At 40.5% G+C, this 17,548-nt stretch overlaps 1 protein-coding gene across 9 annotated transcripts in view; it reads left to right on the forward strand.

Moving 5' to 3' along the window:
• CHD7 (chromodomain helicase DNA binding protein 7) overlaps window positions 1-17,548 on the forward strand; it is a 180,990-nt gene that overhangs the window by 140,747 nt on the left and 22,695 nt on the right. For all 9 annotated transcript variants that reach the window (XM_042845678.2, XM_042845700.2, XM_008173459.4 and 6 more), the window contains 3 exons: window positions 6,162-6,338; window positions 8,485-8,628; window positions 11,342-11,597. In XM_042845678.2, the coding sequence (XP_042701612.2) occupies window positions 6,162-6,338; window positions 8,485-8,628; window positions 11,342-11,597 (577 nt within the window). The remainder of the gene's footprint in view (window positions 1-6,161; window positions 6,339-8,484; window positions 8,629-11,341; window positions 11,598-17,548) is intronic.

Here is a 17,548-nt window from a genome sequence, read left to right on the forward strand (position 1 = left end):
TACAGCCAAAAGTGAAGTTGTGTACCTAGGAACAAAATCCATGTTTACAGAATGAGGGACTCTCTCCACGATGACTTCCAAGTCTTTTTTAGCGTCACTGTTTCCCAGTGCAATGCTGTGGCCAAAAGAGCTAATGTGATCCTTGGAAGTACAAGTAGGAGTAAAGAGATGATTTTACCTCTGTATTTGGCACTGATGTGACTGAAGTGCGAATGTTGTGTCTACATTTCAAGAGGGGTGTTGAAAAATTGGAGGGGTTCAGAGAAGAGCCATGAGGAAAGATTAAAGGATTAGATAACATGCCTTTATAAAGAGAGACTTGGAGCTTAATCTGTCTAGTTTGTCAGAGAACGTTAAGGGGTGACTTGATCACTGTCTAAAATACCTACATGGGGAACAGAAATTTGTTGATGATAGAGGGCTCTTGAATCTAGCAGACAAAAGTATAACAAGATCCACTGGCTGGAATCTGAAGCTAGACAAATTCAGACCAGACACAAGGCATGTATTTTTAACAGTCAAGGAAATTAACCCTTGGAACAACTTACCAGGGGTTGTGGTGAATTCTGTCACTGGAAATTATTAAATCAAGATTGGATGTCTTTCTGAACGGCATGCTCTAAATCAAACAGAATTATGTATGAAGTGTAGCTATAGCCATGTTGGTCACAGGATATTAGAGAGGCAAGGTAGGTGTGGGTAATATTTTTTGTTAGTCATCTTCTGAAGAATAGCTCTGTGGGGCTTGAAAGCTTTTATCTCTCTCACCAACAGAAGTTGGTCCAATAAAAGATATTACCTCACCCACCTTGTGTCTCTAGAATTAATTTAATTTAGGGAACTCCTATGTAGGAGGCCAGACTAGATGATCTTAATGGTCCCTTCTGGCCTTATAATAGATTTCACTCCATATATGAATTTACTGACTTGATTTTATTGGCTTTCAGAACTCAAATACTTAAAAAAATCTGTACTAGTCAAGTATAATCATGGTTCTTTGAGTCTGTCTCTGTGGATCCCACTTTAGATGCGCATGTGTGTGAGACTGGATTTTTGTTTTTAATAGCAGTATCCATTGGTAGCAGTGCCTCTGCCACCTAATTCTCCCTTCAGAGGGCATAAAAGGTTGGGCAGCCCCAACTTTCACTCAGTTGCCTCTTACTGCCATAGGCAGTAAGATAGAACCTGGAGAATGGCCTTCTCATTTGTTCTTAGTTAAACTTCTTCAAGCTCTTCATAACACCTTCAGAGATCTTCTGATTTTCTGATACACATTGACTATGAATGATGTTGACACATCTGCATTGGACAGTTACAGGCAGACACCCCCACCCATCCCCAATGCAGGGATTTTCAAGGTGGTGCATTTGCAACCCGTGGGCTTGAAACGCTACCTATCCTGTGATGGATATATTCCAAGTCCCACATGCTAGGCATCTGCCTTTCAATCCCTGCAAAACTGCATAAGTCGCAAGATGTGTGGTTGCATCTTCATCTCCTGGAGCAATCTGTGAAGGTCTCTTCAGATGCTGTGAAGACATAAGCCAGTTTCATCCAGCGCATCATCTAGCAGGCAAGTGACTCCGAAGACCAGCATGGAGAAGATGGCACTGAAGAAAGACCTGCCATCGGCATCTATTCCCCTGACACCACAGGCATTGACACCTCTGATGCAGAAGTCTGGCACCAGAGGGGCTGCTCTGACTGCAGAGGCTCCAGGTGGAGCTTAGTGTCCTCCCATAAGGACAGACCACCTAAAACCTCACAGGATAAAGCCACCAAGCCCCACATAGTGTTGATGGCTGGTGATAAGAAGCAGCCTGTGGCACAGAGGGAGGGCCTTCTCTAGCACCGATCCCAGCTTCAGCAGCACACCCTCCAGGGTTGATGCCTAAAGCCAAATATGAGCTGCTAGGAAAGCCAGGACAGTTACTGGTACTGATGTACACCCTGGTTTCAAGAGCGAGGTATACCTCAGCCCCACCCATAGAGCAAGTCTGTTCTTCCTCCCTGTCACCAGGTCTCATTCTTGCTATCTTCAAGCAGGAAACTTCTCCCCTGAGATCTGTGGTCAGTGTCTGCTGAAAGGCCTTCCAGTTCCCCTAGTCATGTTCAACTGCCCTCATGACAGGAATGGCATTGATCTATTCACTACCAAACAAGCTAGCCATACCCCTAATGGGCCTGCTAGAGTCTGTCCTCTCAGATATCAAGGAGATGGTCTCTCCACTGCATTTGAGAAACAGCTCACATTCATGTCTACATCTCTGCCCACATCACCTATATTAGATGACCAGGAAGAGTCAGACCCTGGAGCAGAGTATCAGCAATGTCCTGTTTCACCACTAAAGGGCCTGTCATCGTCATCCGACAAGGCGGTATCCTTGGAACCGATACTGTGCTGGATGACTTCAGGTCATTCCAAGAGCTCCTTATAAGAATTACTGAGACTCTGGAGATAGAATTTGGTCATATAAGAGAAATCTCACAAGTTGTTTGACATTCTGGCTGGACTGGTTGTTGTCAGAATCACCCTCCCCATAAATGAGGGTCTAAAACCCTGGAGAATACACCAGCCATAATAACTTGACTACAAAATGGATAGAGAAACAGTACTAGGTTCTTCAATCTGGGTTTAAGTACTGTTATGCCCATCCCAAGTCAGGCTCCTTAGTCATTTCAGGAACAGTTGAAATCAAACAAGGCACTACAGGAACAATTGGAGTCAAAGGAGTACTGCTAATGACAAGGACCTAAAAAGCCTCTATCTGCTTGGAGAAACATCTTACTCTTGTGCCTTGTCAGATGCCTCAAACAGGTTAGGATGCCCTTCTGGGCCACCTGCAGGTGAAGGGCACCTGGTGCCGGGGTGATTTGTGCTGCATACGAACATCCTGGAGTTCAGGGACATCTGGCTGTCTTGCGTGGCATTCCTGCAGAGCTCTGCGGTGCAGATCTTTATGGATAGCCTACCTGGAATACACTATATCAACAATCAAGGATGTGCTTCATAATCCCTTCACTGCCAAGAAGGTGTCAGGCTGTGGACAAGGTGTCATCCAAACAGGGTGACCCCATTGGTTCTGCACCTTTCAGGTACTAGCAGTGACATGATAAACTTCTTAAGCAGGCAGATGGTAACCAGCCAAGAGTGGCTGCTGCAGAAATCTCTCACAGAGTTGATATTTTGCCATTGGAGGGCTCCAGTATTGATCTGGTCATCACGGAGGACAATGCCAAATGCCTGAACTTCTGTCCACAGAGGGCATGAACCTGGGCTTCTAATGAGACATCTTCCTGCTACAGTGGACTACCGGTCTGAAACTTGCCTTTTCCATGGTTCCCTTGATGCCTACGGTGATATCCAAAGTCAGACAGGACAAGGTCATGTGGAACTTAATGGCTTCCAATTGGACATAGCAGTTTTGACTGTCAGATCTCTTGCACATATCCATTCAGACCTTCCTTCTTGATCTTCCCAGATATGATATCCTAGACCTGCAGTTGTGGCACTTGAGGACTTAGATGTTGGCTGATTGAGCACCACTAAAAGACTTATCAACAGGTTAAAAAACTCCCCATACAGAGTAGGAAGCATTCTGCTTGGAAAATCTCCTCCAAATAGAAACGGTTGGACAGCCCAATATAATGTGGACCCAGTTGAGGCTCTGATACCACAGATCTTCAACTATATTCTGAACCAGAAACAATTTGGCATTTAGTTCTCCCAAAGTCCATCTTGCAACAGTATCATCATGTCCTGCTTTCATTCAGTCATACTCAGGCTTCTCACATGTGTCAAAATCAAGATTCTTTTAAGGACCCTGCTGCATACTTAAGTACCTAATGAAGACCTGATTTCTACATGGGATTGTAATATCATTCCTCTCCTTTCAAGCTGCTTTCCAATTGTTGGATACATCACTTTACCTTTAACATGGTCTTTCTAGTAGCTCAGCCTGAAGGGTCAATGAGCTCCAAGTTCTCATGGCCTTCCTACACATCTTTTCACAGGGGCAAGTCAGTGCTGAGACTTCATCCTAAATTCATCCCAAATGTGATCTCGGTCTCAAAGTTTCATAGAATATCAGGGTTGGAAGGGATCTCAGTCCAACCTTCTGCTCAAAGCAGGACCAATTCCCAGACAGATTTTTGCCCCAGATCCCTAAATGGCCCCCTCAAGGATTGAACTCTCAACCTTGGGTTTAGCAGGCCAGTGCTTAAACCAGTGAGCTATCCCTCCGCCCCCTGGAATCAGTCATTTTACCTACCAGCCTTCTTTTCAAAACCATACTTGATACCATAAGAGAAGAATATGTAGTTCTGCTGTCCTGAACTTGGCATCAAACCTACCCAACGCATCAAGGGCATAATGTTTGACAAAAGTCAGTGGGTTTACATACATCAAGTTCTGGCATGTTTCTGAAGCAGGCAGAAGACCAACATCTGCCCTGATGTTTGGTGGGAGTGACTCAGCGGCTAACCAATAGGTGGAGATACAGTGTGTGATACATGTTGAAATTCTCTATGATGAGATTAAAAAGCCAAGCAATGAGCCAGATATAGGCACAAAAAGAAATTAGGAGATAGTTAAAAGGATTTGGTCCCATCAGGTAATAGAGAAAGGCTATGGGAACATTGAAGGAATGTAGGTTTGACTCCTTGGGTGGCACTCCTCACTTCCACAATAAAGGGACACTGCTTGCTAGTTACCCACATTGGGATCCATACTGACACTCAAAGAAGAGAGAATAGTTACCGTATATACTCATTCATAAGCCGAATATTTTTGGTAAAAAGTGATGCATCGAAGAGTGGGGGTCGGCTTATAAACGGGTCTACAGCAAAATTTGATGATTTTAAACTCTATGGAATCACTGAATTGAATATCTAATACATTGTTGTTTTGTTTACCTGGAGCGTCTGCAGGCTTGGAGCCCCTCAGCTCCCTGTGGCCGTGGTTCGCAACTCCCATTGGCTGGAAATGGCAAACCGTGGACACTGGGGGCTGAGGGGCTCCGTGCCTGTGAACGCTCCAGGTAAACAAAACGTCTAAGCCCGCTAGCGGCTTACCCTAATGGGCCAGGAGCCAACATTTTCCAACCCCTGAAATATAGGGTTGGCTTATGAAAGGGTCATACAGTTTTTGCTATTTTTACCTAACCATCTTGGGGGGTCAGCTTATAAACGAACGGGCTAATGAAGGAGTATATATGGTACTTACCCTACAGTAACTCTGGTTTCAGCATGTGTGAGGAGGGAAAAGCTGGGCAAATGACAACTATGTCAAATGTTGTCAATTTGTAGCCACTGACTTTGGAACTGAAACACGTGTGTGAAGCTAGTTTACATTTTTTATTGTCTGAAGAAGATTGGGAAGAAATATATCCGAATTACATCCAGTTCATTGTCTTCACAATATTTCCAGAATAAAATATTTAATAGGTTTTATTGGATACTGGTATTGAAAAATGCAGGATTAACTAACCATAGTAAATGATGGCGATGCCCCCAGTAATCAGCTAAACTGTCCCATAGAACTTGCTTACCTCAAATTATGGAAATACTAGGGAAATATATGGAAAGGTCTTTTCACAGTTGTGAATCTGTTCCTCTCCAAAACTCTGCTTATTAGAATTAATGAATTATATATGTAGTGAACACCAAGACATGAGTACTGACATGTCAATTAACAAAATATGTACTACTCAGAAAAATAGAACTCTCGCTTCCAGTTTATTCAGAATGCTTGAAAGAACTGTCAAACACAGCTTTGATGGTGAAGATAAATTTCTCAACAAAATAAGGGAAAAAATTACACTAAAACTTGGTGTTGCATTGATATGTTGTTATTTTTGTGGTGTAACGTGATACTGTTTCTGCAGTGACATGTCATCTTTGTGTCTAGTATGCACTGATAAAGCACTGGTTCTTTCTTGTGCAAAATTGAAAAAAGCAAACCCTCATAAAGCAGCAGACTTATTTGTTTGCATTCCTTTATTCTGATGTCAGTGGTAATGATTGTATTTAAATATTTTGCTCATTGCACTAGTTTTTTTTTGTATTTTCTTTATATATAATGTGAAGTTTAAAAAAATTAATCTTTATCTTCTTTATTCGTTAGTAAGGTTGTCTACGTATAATCATTGCTGTTCTTTCAGGGTCGGGTAATAAAGGGGTCCTATAAGTTTCATGCTATCATCACTACATTTGAAATGATTTTGACTGACTGCCCTGAGCTGCGTAACATTCCATGGCGTTGTGTAGTAATTGATGAAGCCCACAGGCTGAAGAACAGGAATTGCAAGCTCTTGGAAGGTCTGAAGATGATGGACCTGGTAAGTGCTTCTTGGATCTTATGTACTTACAGTAGTCCTAGCTGGTAATTTCTTAAGAAGATAACTTGTAAGCCTTTTCCTGTGTTACCCACTAAATCAACTCAATTTTGAGAGAGAATTGTATGAGAAACTTTTCTTAAAGACTTTTTAGCTAGCCAGATGGACATATCTACAAACTTTTAGTTTAAACTAAACTAAACCCTAAACTAAAAGTGCTGAAGAACCCACCAATCTCCTCATTAAATTAATCCTGGAAGCTGGTCTTCTCCCTTAAGAAAGGAAAACAAAGAGAAGTCCTTCTTTCTATCCTACTTTTCCTCCCATATCATGCCATTTTAAACTCCGTTTTTGTCCTTTCTTTATCCCCATCTACACCTTTCCCTGCCTCCCATCTTTAAAAATTGGCCACTTATCTATTTTAAATGCGTACTTAATGAAAACATGGTAAAGTGAAATGAACTCTGATGTAGGCGATCGGAACTGCTCGGTTCCAATTCTACCTCTGCCAGAGATTTGCTGCATAACTTTGAGCGAGTGCCTTAAAACTGACTTTCATGGGGAGGTAGTTAAAAGGTGCCCCGTTTTCTTTATTGTATACCAACAAAAGCATTGAAAGATGCTTTGAAAAGTAAAATGTTTGGCGGGGGGGAGGGCCTTAAAACATGATACTTTTGATATTTTTGTCCTGTGCTTTTGCTGAAAGATTCCTTGCAGCATCTGAAGAATGAAATAAAATGGTCTTTAGACCTACAGTAGGTTCTCCAACAAAACTAAGGAAGTAAAAACCTGGTATCTCCAATGTGGTTTTTTGGTTTCGTTTTGTTTTACGGAAAAAAAATGAATATGCAAAGACAGCTTTTTTTTTCCAAGTTGTTTTTGTCTGTTTTCTCTATCTGTAAAATAATATTATTTATCTTGCTCACAGGGGTTTTAAGGGTTAATTAACGAATGTTTGTAAAGTTCTCTGTAAAGGCATTTATTATGATGTCTGAGAGGAAGATGGATGTATAACTAAAGCAGTAGACTGGGACTCAAGATCTGCTTTTGATTCCTGCTTTACTACACATTTCCTATGTAATGTTGAGCAAATCACTTAATCTTTGTGCTTCCTTTCCTAATGTGTAATATGCAGATAATGATACTTCATTTCTCCCATTCTTTGACTGTCTTGTCTGTTTACATTGTAAAATCTTTGGGGCAGGGACTCTGCATTTGTTTAGTGCCTAGCATGATGGAGTCCCAGTCTTGGATCAGCTTCCAGGAGTACTCTGATATAAGTAAATAGCATTCTTCTTTGTTTTTCAGCTTCCAATCCACCAAAACTAAACACACTATTTTTTTAAAGTTTTTTTGTGTGTGCCTTTTTTTATGTTACTTAAGCAATATGAAACTTTTCATTTTGCTCCCCCAACATACTACTACAATTGTCCTTCCCCATTGACTCTGGGGCCAAATCTTAATTTCTCCCACATTCTCTGTCTTATGCCTCAGCAGCTCACTTGCCAAATCTGCTTCCTTCATCCTCGTCTGCACCTTGATAATTCAACTTCCTGATTCTTATGGAAAAAATGGGTCAGCTTTGAACAAACGTAGGGTACTGTGTACAAATAAATGTTTATTCAGCTGGTTTTGAGTTGCTTGAAAAGCTAGGACAGATAGGTAACTGCCCTTTTCTAATGCTACATGAGTAGTGTAGAATTTTTACTATTAAAGTGGAGAGTAGAGAAGAGGTAACTAGTTTTAGCTATATTGTTAATGTGCTGTAGTACGTTGAAGGACTTCCATTCCGTTAGTGATGAGAGATGGTGGGGAAAGCAGAGTTGTTAAAGCCTGTAGCATATCCCTAGTCTAAAAGTCTGTAAGATTTGTGGAGGGGATGGGATCATGCAGCACAGATAAGCGAGAAAGGACACTGGCTGGTTGGCTAAAGGACCTATCTTTGGCAAGAAGCTGAGTGGAATGCCTGGAGTGATTTGGAGTTAATGCCCTAGAGTGCCCTTGGAGGAAGACCAGAGTGTTTGGTGTCACAAAAGATTTACAAAGAGTCATAGCGTTGAAGGGACTACTGAATGATAAGGACAAAAACATAATAAGCAGAAAACATCTGCACAGATCGCTTCTAGTCAACTGCTTGTTTTTCTTGCAGGAACACAAGGTGCTGCTTACTGGTACCCCATTACAGAACACTGTAGAAGAGCTGTTCAGCTTGCTTCATTTCTTGGAGCCAGGTCGCTTCCCATCAGAAAGCACATTCATGCAAGAGTTTGGTGATCTGAAAACAGAAGAACAGGTAATTTTACTCATGCACTTTTTCTTTCCCTGTTTAAAGAGACAGTTTTAATCCTGCTACAGTAATTTTTATTACCTTATTATTATTATTATTATTTATTATTATTACAAACAACACTGTAGATCTTCAGAAAGGGAAGAGTAAAGGAGACCAATAGTGTATTTACTTTGTGCGTTAGACAGTATACTTTGTAATAAATTTCACTGTGTCCTCTGTCATAGCACCAGGGCAGCTCAAAAATGTTTTAAAAGGGATTTTTAAATTGGCTAGAGAATCTGGGGACAGGTGTAGTAGCAGAAACAGTTTTCACTCTTTTTTGTTTAGACTGACTAGATTTTCAGTTGCCATGTTAAAGGGACAATGTCAACAGAATAATGGGCTGCTCCTTTTTCCCTTGAAACAAATGAGAATATTGCCATTGACTTCAGTGGGAACAGGATTAGGTCTGATCTCAGATTAGTAAATGACCTAACCTAATACAGACATTGTACTTGTAATCTTTATTCAGAAATAGACTATTCTAGTGCTTCCCATTTGAAGAAACGAAAAGATTTCTAAAAATTCATGCAGCATAACATAACAAGTGACAAATTTAAGTCATTGATAAATATCAAGAGAAACTAATTTATAATTATATACAAAAACTACATTAAAAGGAGGTTAGGGTTGCAAAGTTGAGCACTCAAAAGTTAGGAAATGCCAGGATAAAGGTTATCCATGCAACTTTAATTTAGCTGCCTTGTGAGTTATGATACAGTCCTTAATTAAACGCTGACATACTACTTTTTCAGCAGGATCCTGTCTTGGTTCGGCTTCAAACACCTTAATTCTGGTGGTATTAACTTCTGTTTGCTTGACATGTGCCCTTAATTTTCTTTTAAGGCTTTTTTTTTTGTATTTAATTGCTTACATTTTTTAAAAAAGCAAGCTAAAAAAAACAGCAGTTACGTCATGTGGATCATAATGACCCTCTACATATGACATCAGCAGGGTTGGAACCTTTGGATTCACAGCACAGTTCCATACCACTTGAACTAACAAGGTTGCGGATAGAAATATCCCCTGCATGGACCAGCTACAAGACTGGGATGAGGCACATCGCTTTGACAGTAGATTTTATAGTTGTTTGAATAGCAGAGGAGTGTTGGGACTCTGGAATCATAGAATTGTGGGAATGGAAGCGACCTCGAGAGGTCATCTAGTCCAGTCCCTTGCATTCATGGCAGGACTAAGTATTATCTAGACTATCCTTGACACGTTTGTCTAACCTGCTCTTAAAAATCTCCAGTGGTGGAGATTCCACCACCTCCCTAGCCAATTTATTCCAGTGCTTAACTACTCTCACAGGAAGTTTTTCCTAATGTCCAACCTAAACCGCCCTGGCTGCAATTTAAGCCTATTGCTTCTTGTCCTATCCTCAGAGGTTAAGAAAAATAAAAAGTTGTTACAAGGAGGAGGTTGAAAAATTATGTACTTGAAACTGTCCCCGCTCACTCCGCTCTTCTTCAGAATCCTGGGTTCCATTTCAGATTCTGGAAGGTAGTGTGCTCTAATGATTTATGTTCTTCCTCCCCTGCCCCCTTGCTTCCTATTTCCCTCTAATCCTCAGCCCTCCACATTAGTCTACCCCTCTTCTCTCCACACTGCCTGATCAACAGCAGGGGGAGCATTGAGAGCACAGGAGAAATAGTCTTACTGCTCTCAGTTCTGGTGTCCAGCACCACAGTGGCCACTGGTAGATGAGGAACAATTGCAGGATAATTCTTGCTCAGGCCTGCCACTGAGGGCAATTGCATTCTGGGGCAGGCAATGCAGATAGAATCTTCAGAGAATTTAGCTGCCAGCCTCGCACAAACCTCTGACGATGTAGAAGCAGGGATTTTCAGAACCTTTATAGTTTGGACAGATTTTGGTAGGTTTTCACTGAGACAGCAAAAGCATCTCTCCAGGGCAATTCTACCAAATTACAAATACCTGCTCCAAAGCATGCAGGTGCAAGTCATGTTAAATAAACAGACAGACACATTTTCCCCCTAACTACTACTCACAAAAGGCTTTTGCTTGGAACTTTTATATAATAAATTAATATTATGCCTCTGGCAGAAATCAGCATGGAAAATTTCAGCCTAAACAGTTAGTTTTATAAGCAACTGAAAAAGGGTCTTATAATGAAAAGTGTTAGGCAACCTATAATAGGCATTACAGCCAGTTCTATCTAAAGCAAAACAAAAACCCTTTAGTGTTGTAGATATCAGTTTGTCTTCAGGTACACTCCTTTACTTCACTCAGCTGCCATGATTGGTCTGAGATGATGGTTCTTGGCTTGGGAAATTTTTATTCAAGTGAGATCTATTTCATAACATCAAATACATGGTCACACCTGAGGAAAAAATTACTGGCCAGAAACAATACAGTAACATCACATTTTTTTTAACTGTAGTCTTGTGTATCTAACCAAAGCAGAATTCAGTCATTAGTGGGTTGTATGCAAATCTTCCTTTTTGAAACCCTTCTGTATGAGTTGTGGTAGAAAATGAAGCGAAGGACATTTTAGAGGTTCTTGGAGTTCTAGGATTAGGGTGATGCTTGTGGTGGAGATAACCAGAGCATCTCCTTAAAACTAAAGGTGGTATAATATGATTTGAAAATAAAAACTTAGTATTTAAGGCTTTACTGTTACACAATTATTTACTAATTAAGCTGTGTCTCCTAGGTGCAAAAGCTCCAAGCCATTTTGAAGCCAATGATGTTGAGACGCCTTAAAGAGGATGTAGAAAAGAACCTGGCCCCCAAAGAAGAAACAATCATTGAAGTTGAGCTGACAAACATTCAGAAGAAATACTATCGCGCTATTCTTGAAAAGAATTTCACATTTCTCTCCAAGGGTGGTGGTCAAGCTAATGTACCTAATCTTTTAAACACTATGATGGAACTAAGAAAATGCTGCAATCATCCATACCTTATTAATGGTAGGCCTGCATATTGATCCCCTCTTTCTCATAATAGCTATGGGGAGTTCAAGATGATATAACTGTTCAAGTATGTACACTGAGATAGTAGATTCGCCCCCTTTCCATGAAAAATTCACATGATAAAATCACTACAGATGGATAGATGTACTGCATGTCTTGACAAAACCTGTAAAATACGAGCATACTATTAATTTCCCCCAGCAGAGTGACAAAACATTTCTCTTTAGAGATCATCATAGGTCCAAGTCCAGGACCGCTGCTTAGAAAAGTTTATTGGTCCTGTATCCCTGGTAAATTGTGAAATTATCATGTCAGCCTTACCCTCTAATTTTTCTTATTCCCTCCCCCACCGCACTGCCACTTGAATTCCAACATGATGTTAGTTAGCCAGTATGTCAAACCACTCAAGTTAGAGATTGTTACTTTGTCACTTCAAAGCTGCATTTGGGTACATCACATCTTCTAGCTCTAGTGAATCTTGATATAGCAGTTAAAATAATCTCTGAATAGATCTTGTTGGGTAAGACATGGTGATCAGATATGATATGACCTGCTAGAATTAGGAACAAGTTCTGGAAACAATATTTACATTTGTAAGATACCAGACTTGAATTGTCATTGGTCTTTCAGTGTAACACTTGTGGTTTGGATCAGGACTGAATATAGCAAGTACGCGATGATGGACTGGTATAACTTCATTACAAGCTAATATAATGTAGCTAATTAAAGTATGCTAACTTACATGTGTTAGGTGATCGAATCCATTATCTGCTTTTTGGGGACAAAGCATTTACATATCTCTGTAAATGTCACTTCCCTCCTACTGTTTTTCTGCCCACTAGCTTCTCTTCCCTTTTCCACAATAATCTATCATGTGTTTGATCTGATGCTGATTGTATGATCCCTGATTTGAGGGCCTTCTCTGTACAGCTGCATGTATGACCACGGTGCTAAAGAAATTATTTTTAGTTTTGAGTATTGTGAGGCTTCCAGATTGTGTTGCTTAACTAAATTTTCTTGGAATATTTTTTAATAGAGGGAAAAGGAGAAGTAATTATACTGATGTCATTTGACAAATCTGAGATATGACTTAGTATTTTGGAATATCTTGCGTTTTGTCATGCTAGATGGCTGTCCTCAAGCTCAGCTGATCCTGGACTAGAGTAGTTAAAAAAAAATAAAAAAACAAATTTGATCCAATAGGTAAACTGAAGGCTTTTTGTTTGGGAGGGGTGTGTGTGTGTGTGTGTGTGTGTGTGTGAGAGAGAGAGGTGGCTCACGATTTTTGAAAACGTACGTTTAGCAAAACAATGCTGTCAGTTTCATGGCATTAAATATTTAAAGAAATCCTCAGCTTTAGCTGGAAAAATCATGGCTATCATAATGAGATGAAGTTTATCAAAATAAGTCCTTTAATTCTAAAGAAGAAATTCTTCTTCTTCTTGCCTTCTGTAACAGTCTGAGCCTCAGGTTTTATCCTGTTGATCAATAATTAACATCTTTGCACTTATAACAATGACACAAGCTAATTGTAATTCTATCTCAAAACCTTGCAATGGATATATACAGCAGCTCTGCATCACTATTCTGGAAGATCTCAAGCAGGACTGTCACCACTGTATTTAAAGATGTCGTGCAGATTATTCTTTTGATATTTTTCAGTGTATACAATTATGCAAATATTTTGACTCCTTAGGTCACCAGGTCATATTTAGCACAGTTGGCATTGACTAGAGTGATGTGTAATATTTAAGGGGAAATTAAGAACACTGCCTATTTTTAGAGTTCATGAAAGCTTCTGCAAACATGTTACGTTGCACGTGAAGGTTTTTGGTTTGGGATTTTTTTTAATCAGCCATTTATTTTTTTGTCAAATCAGGGCATTAAGTATCTTGCATTACATGAGGTGTCCCATGTAAATTTTGAGGCAGCTTTTCACAGTACTTTTAAATTGTGTTTAATAGTGGAAATTTTATGGTTGAAGTCACATGGTATTTCTTATGGTTCCTTGGTTGGGTGAGCATTATTCCATGTGGAGTCAGCAGAAACTACTTTGATTCCCCTAATCTCAGGGAATGGCTGCATTTTGTATGTGTTCTGAGACAGACAAAGCAGGGTCTGTTTTTCTAAAATCATAAGCAATGGGGTTTTCCGAACAACCACTCTCAAGGACTTACAGATCATATCTCTTCCCCAGACCCTAGAGAGCCAGCAGCAGAATGTGGCTCTATGCTGTTCCTTGCTGCAGTGTTGTGGGGCATGGTGAGAGGGCTTAGCATTCTCTTGCCCTCACAACATCGTGTGCTCCTGGAAGTCATTTTTAATTGACGAGCGTGAGAGTGCTGGCCCTCCTGGTGGTCCACAAATCCTGCTTCTCTTACCCAGCCACCCTAAAAACAAACAACCTGAAGCTGAGGGGGGAGAAGGAAAGTTGGTGTTACTGGCTTACGATCAGCCAAAGATACCAGATACTTCTCCCCAAAAGAAATTACCAAGTAGGGATAATGAAGACTATTGGAGGGTGAGAAAGACTGTTTGAGGGGCAGGGTGGGTGCATTATTTGACAGAGTTTGTTGGAGAAGGGTTGTGGAAAGGGTAAATTGTGTGTTTGCAGAGGTCTGTTATGGAAGTGGTATTATCTAAACCAAACTCTGGCTCTTTTGAGGTTCCTCTATGACTAGATTTGTATGTAGGCTTGCTATGGTGTGGCTGGCTTAGTATGTCCTTTTGTATGTAGCTTGTCTACATATTTATATTTAGAGGTTTGCATGATTTTGTTCATTTCATAATAATACAACTTGAGTGTGATCAGAGGAAAACTGGGGTGGGACTAAATACTGTGACTGAAGTAGTACTCTACATAAGCTGGCTGATAGCACTGCTCTACAGCCAAAATGCTTCTGAAATAAATGTAGTCAAACTTTACTAATTCTGGGTCACTGAGAACGAAAATGATGCTTAAAATTGTTGATTGGCTCTAGTTTTCAAGATATGCTATTGGGTCAGTATATATGACCCTTGACTTGGGAATGGCGGAGGATAAGTGAGTTATAAAGCGAAGGGATCTCAATTTAAACCAGAAATGACTAAAATACATCTTTGACTGGATCTATGAATAAATCTATGACTGGGTTTGGACAGTACTTGCTTTTTAGGCAAAACAATGAATGATGCAATCTGAAGCTGGTATTGCGTCATACATGATATGAATTGCATCATGTTATTCCTAGAAGTCATGGATGATGCAATCATAACGAAGCTTAAGTCACTCTGCTGAACAAATTGCCCTATATCAGCTCTAGAAATCATACAGTGCCGTGCTCTTATTTGTCAGTGTTTGATTTTGCAAAGGGGCACATTTCTGTTTAGCCAAAGTGAGCAGAGATGCCTTGTACTTGTGTGAACAGTGCGGATAACTTCTGCTATGTTTGTGGTGAAGTGACTTTTGCATCACAAAAGCCCAGTATAACCACAATGGTTAAGAAAGCCTATCACCTTTATTTTGGCTGTAAAATTGGAGATCAGGACAAGAGGTGGACCCCACACATATGCTGCAACAAATCTTTGCCAGTAGTTGAACAGGAAAAGGAAATCTATGCCTTTTACAGAGCCAATGATTTGGAGAGAGCCAACAGATCATCCCAGCAATTGTTACTTCTGCATGGTGCCTCCAGTTGGGAAAGGTGTGTCAAAGAACAAAAAGTGGACTGTGCTTTATCCAAACATTCCATCTATACGCCCATTACCCCACAGAGAAGGACTGCCAGTTCCTGATGGACCAGAATCATTCTCACTTGAGTCAGACGAGGAAGAGGATGAAACTTCTGGTCCTGAACCATCAATGTCACAGGACCCACATTTTCTCCCATCCTCCTCCTCTGAACCACACCTCATAACACAATGTGAACTGAATGACCTTGTCAGGGATTTGGAACTACCCAAGAGTAAGGCAGAGCTGTTGGGCTCCAGACTACAGCAGTGGAATCTCCTGGCAGGTGATGTTAGGGTTTCCATGTTCCGTGACCGTCAAAAGGATCTTGTCCCATTCTTCTTCATGGAAGGTGATCTTGTAGCCTGCAACAACATCGATGGTGTGATGGCAGCCCTCAACATTGTTCACGATCCAGATGAGTGGAGATTGTTCATTGATTCATCGAAGATGAGTCTTAAAGCTGTTTTACTGCATAATGGCAATGTTTTGCCATCAATTCCAGTTGGTCATGCAGTCCATGTGAAGGAAACCTATGACGACATGAAACAACTTTTGAGGTGCATAAACTGTGACCAACATCAGTGGCAGCTTTGTGGCGATTTGAAGGTTGTTGCTCTCTTGCTTGGTCTGCAGACTGGATGCCCAAAGTACTGCTGTTTTCTTTGTGAATGGGACAGTCGTGTAAGAGATTCCCACTACATCAAGAAAGATTGGCCACTCCGACAGTCATTGGAGCCTGGGAGGAAAAGTGTTCAGCATCCACCACTTGTTGAATCAAGGAAGATTTTGTTACCACCCTTACACATCAAGCTGGGTGTGATGAAGAACTTTGTCAAGGCCATTGACAAAACACAAGCAGCTTTCAAGTACCTCCGTGGAAAATTTCCAAGGTTAAGTGAAGCTAAGATAAAGGAAGGTGTCTTTGTTGGTCCTCAGATTCGTGAACTTCTTTGAGATGATGCATTTGACCATGCACTGCGTGGCAAGGAAAAGACGGCATGGAAAGCCTTCCAGTTAGTGGCAATAAATTTTCTCGGAAACAACAAGGCAGACAACTACAGGTTGTTGGTGGAAAACCTCCTCAAGGCATACAAAAGCCTTGGTTGCAACATGTCACTAAAGATACATTTTTTGCACTCTCATCTAGATTTTTTTCCACCAAACTGCGGAGCAGTGAGCGACGAGCACGGCGAGCGATTTTACCAGGACATTGCAACAATGGAGAAACGCTATCAGGGCAAATGGAGCCCATCAATGCTTACAGATTATTACTGGACAGTGACAAGAGATGCTCCATTTAATGAATACAAGACAAGCCAAGAAGCGCCGAGTAGACACTGAATAGGACTAAACTATGTACATAATAGTTTTTTGCCTTTTGTTTCATAATTAATTTTATTTATATAACCCTTTTGCTGATTTTTAAAGTGTTACATAAACAGGACAGGTGAAATATCATGTAAAGCAACCATAAACACATGAAAAGACCTAGGTTTACAATTTATGATTAAAACTCTACTATCTACACAATATACATAGACCTAAAATGTAAAAACTTAAATATCTTAGAAACAGTAGCCAATCAGTTGTTTTAATTGTCATATTTGAATTCAGCACATCAAAATACATAATAAATAGCACATTTTATCTCTGAAGCAGACGACTTCTCAAAAATTGTAGACCAGTGTAGCCTACAGTAGGCTTGGGGCATGTGTTCAGTAAAGTATTTGACTCTCGTAGCGTATAGGTCAGGATGGCTGCACATTTTACAACACTGAGAAGGGATTCTAGATGGAGACCGGGCTGGAAGATCTGTCTAATTCTATTGTTCTTGCCTATGTTTATTATGTTTGTTTATTAGACTTTTGTTAGACTTTTTTAATGAGTCCTCATTCTTATGCAGTGTATAGGCCATAAGGATCAATGATTTAGTCCGGTGAGCAATAGTCCAGCTATGTGCTTCAGCTGAAGTTGCTTATGTTTGTGAGGCATTTCACATGCACTTTCTCGTGTGAACTCTGTTCTATCAATCCTAGTTGTGCAGGTGTTTGCTGAACAATGCAGATCTCTGTCCAGGTAACCTGGCCTAAATTCTATCATATGTACTCTATCCTTGATTACTATAGAGCTGTCAGACATATTGGAAATGTAATCACTTCAGTTCCTGTTTCTTGACTTGGGCTCATATACAGGTGACACAATTCACATTACAACAGACGTGGACGGACTGCTGGTT

Source organism: Chrysemys picta, chromosome 2 (genome assembly GCF_011386835.1).
Source record: "Chrysemys picta bellii isolate R12L10 chromosome 2, ASM1138683v2, whole genome shotgun sequence".
NCBI classification, from domain to species: domain Eukaryota; kingdom Metazoa; phylum Chordata; order Testudines; family Emydidae; genus Chrysemys; species Chrysemys picta.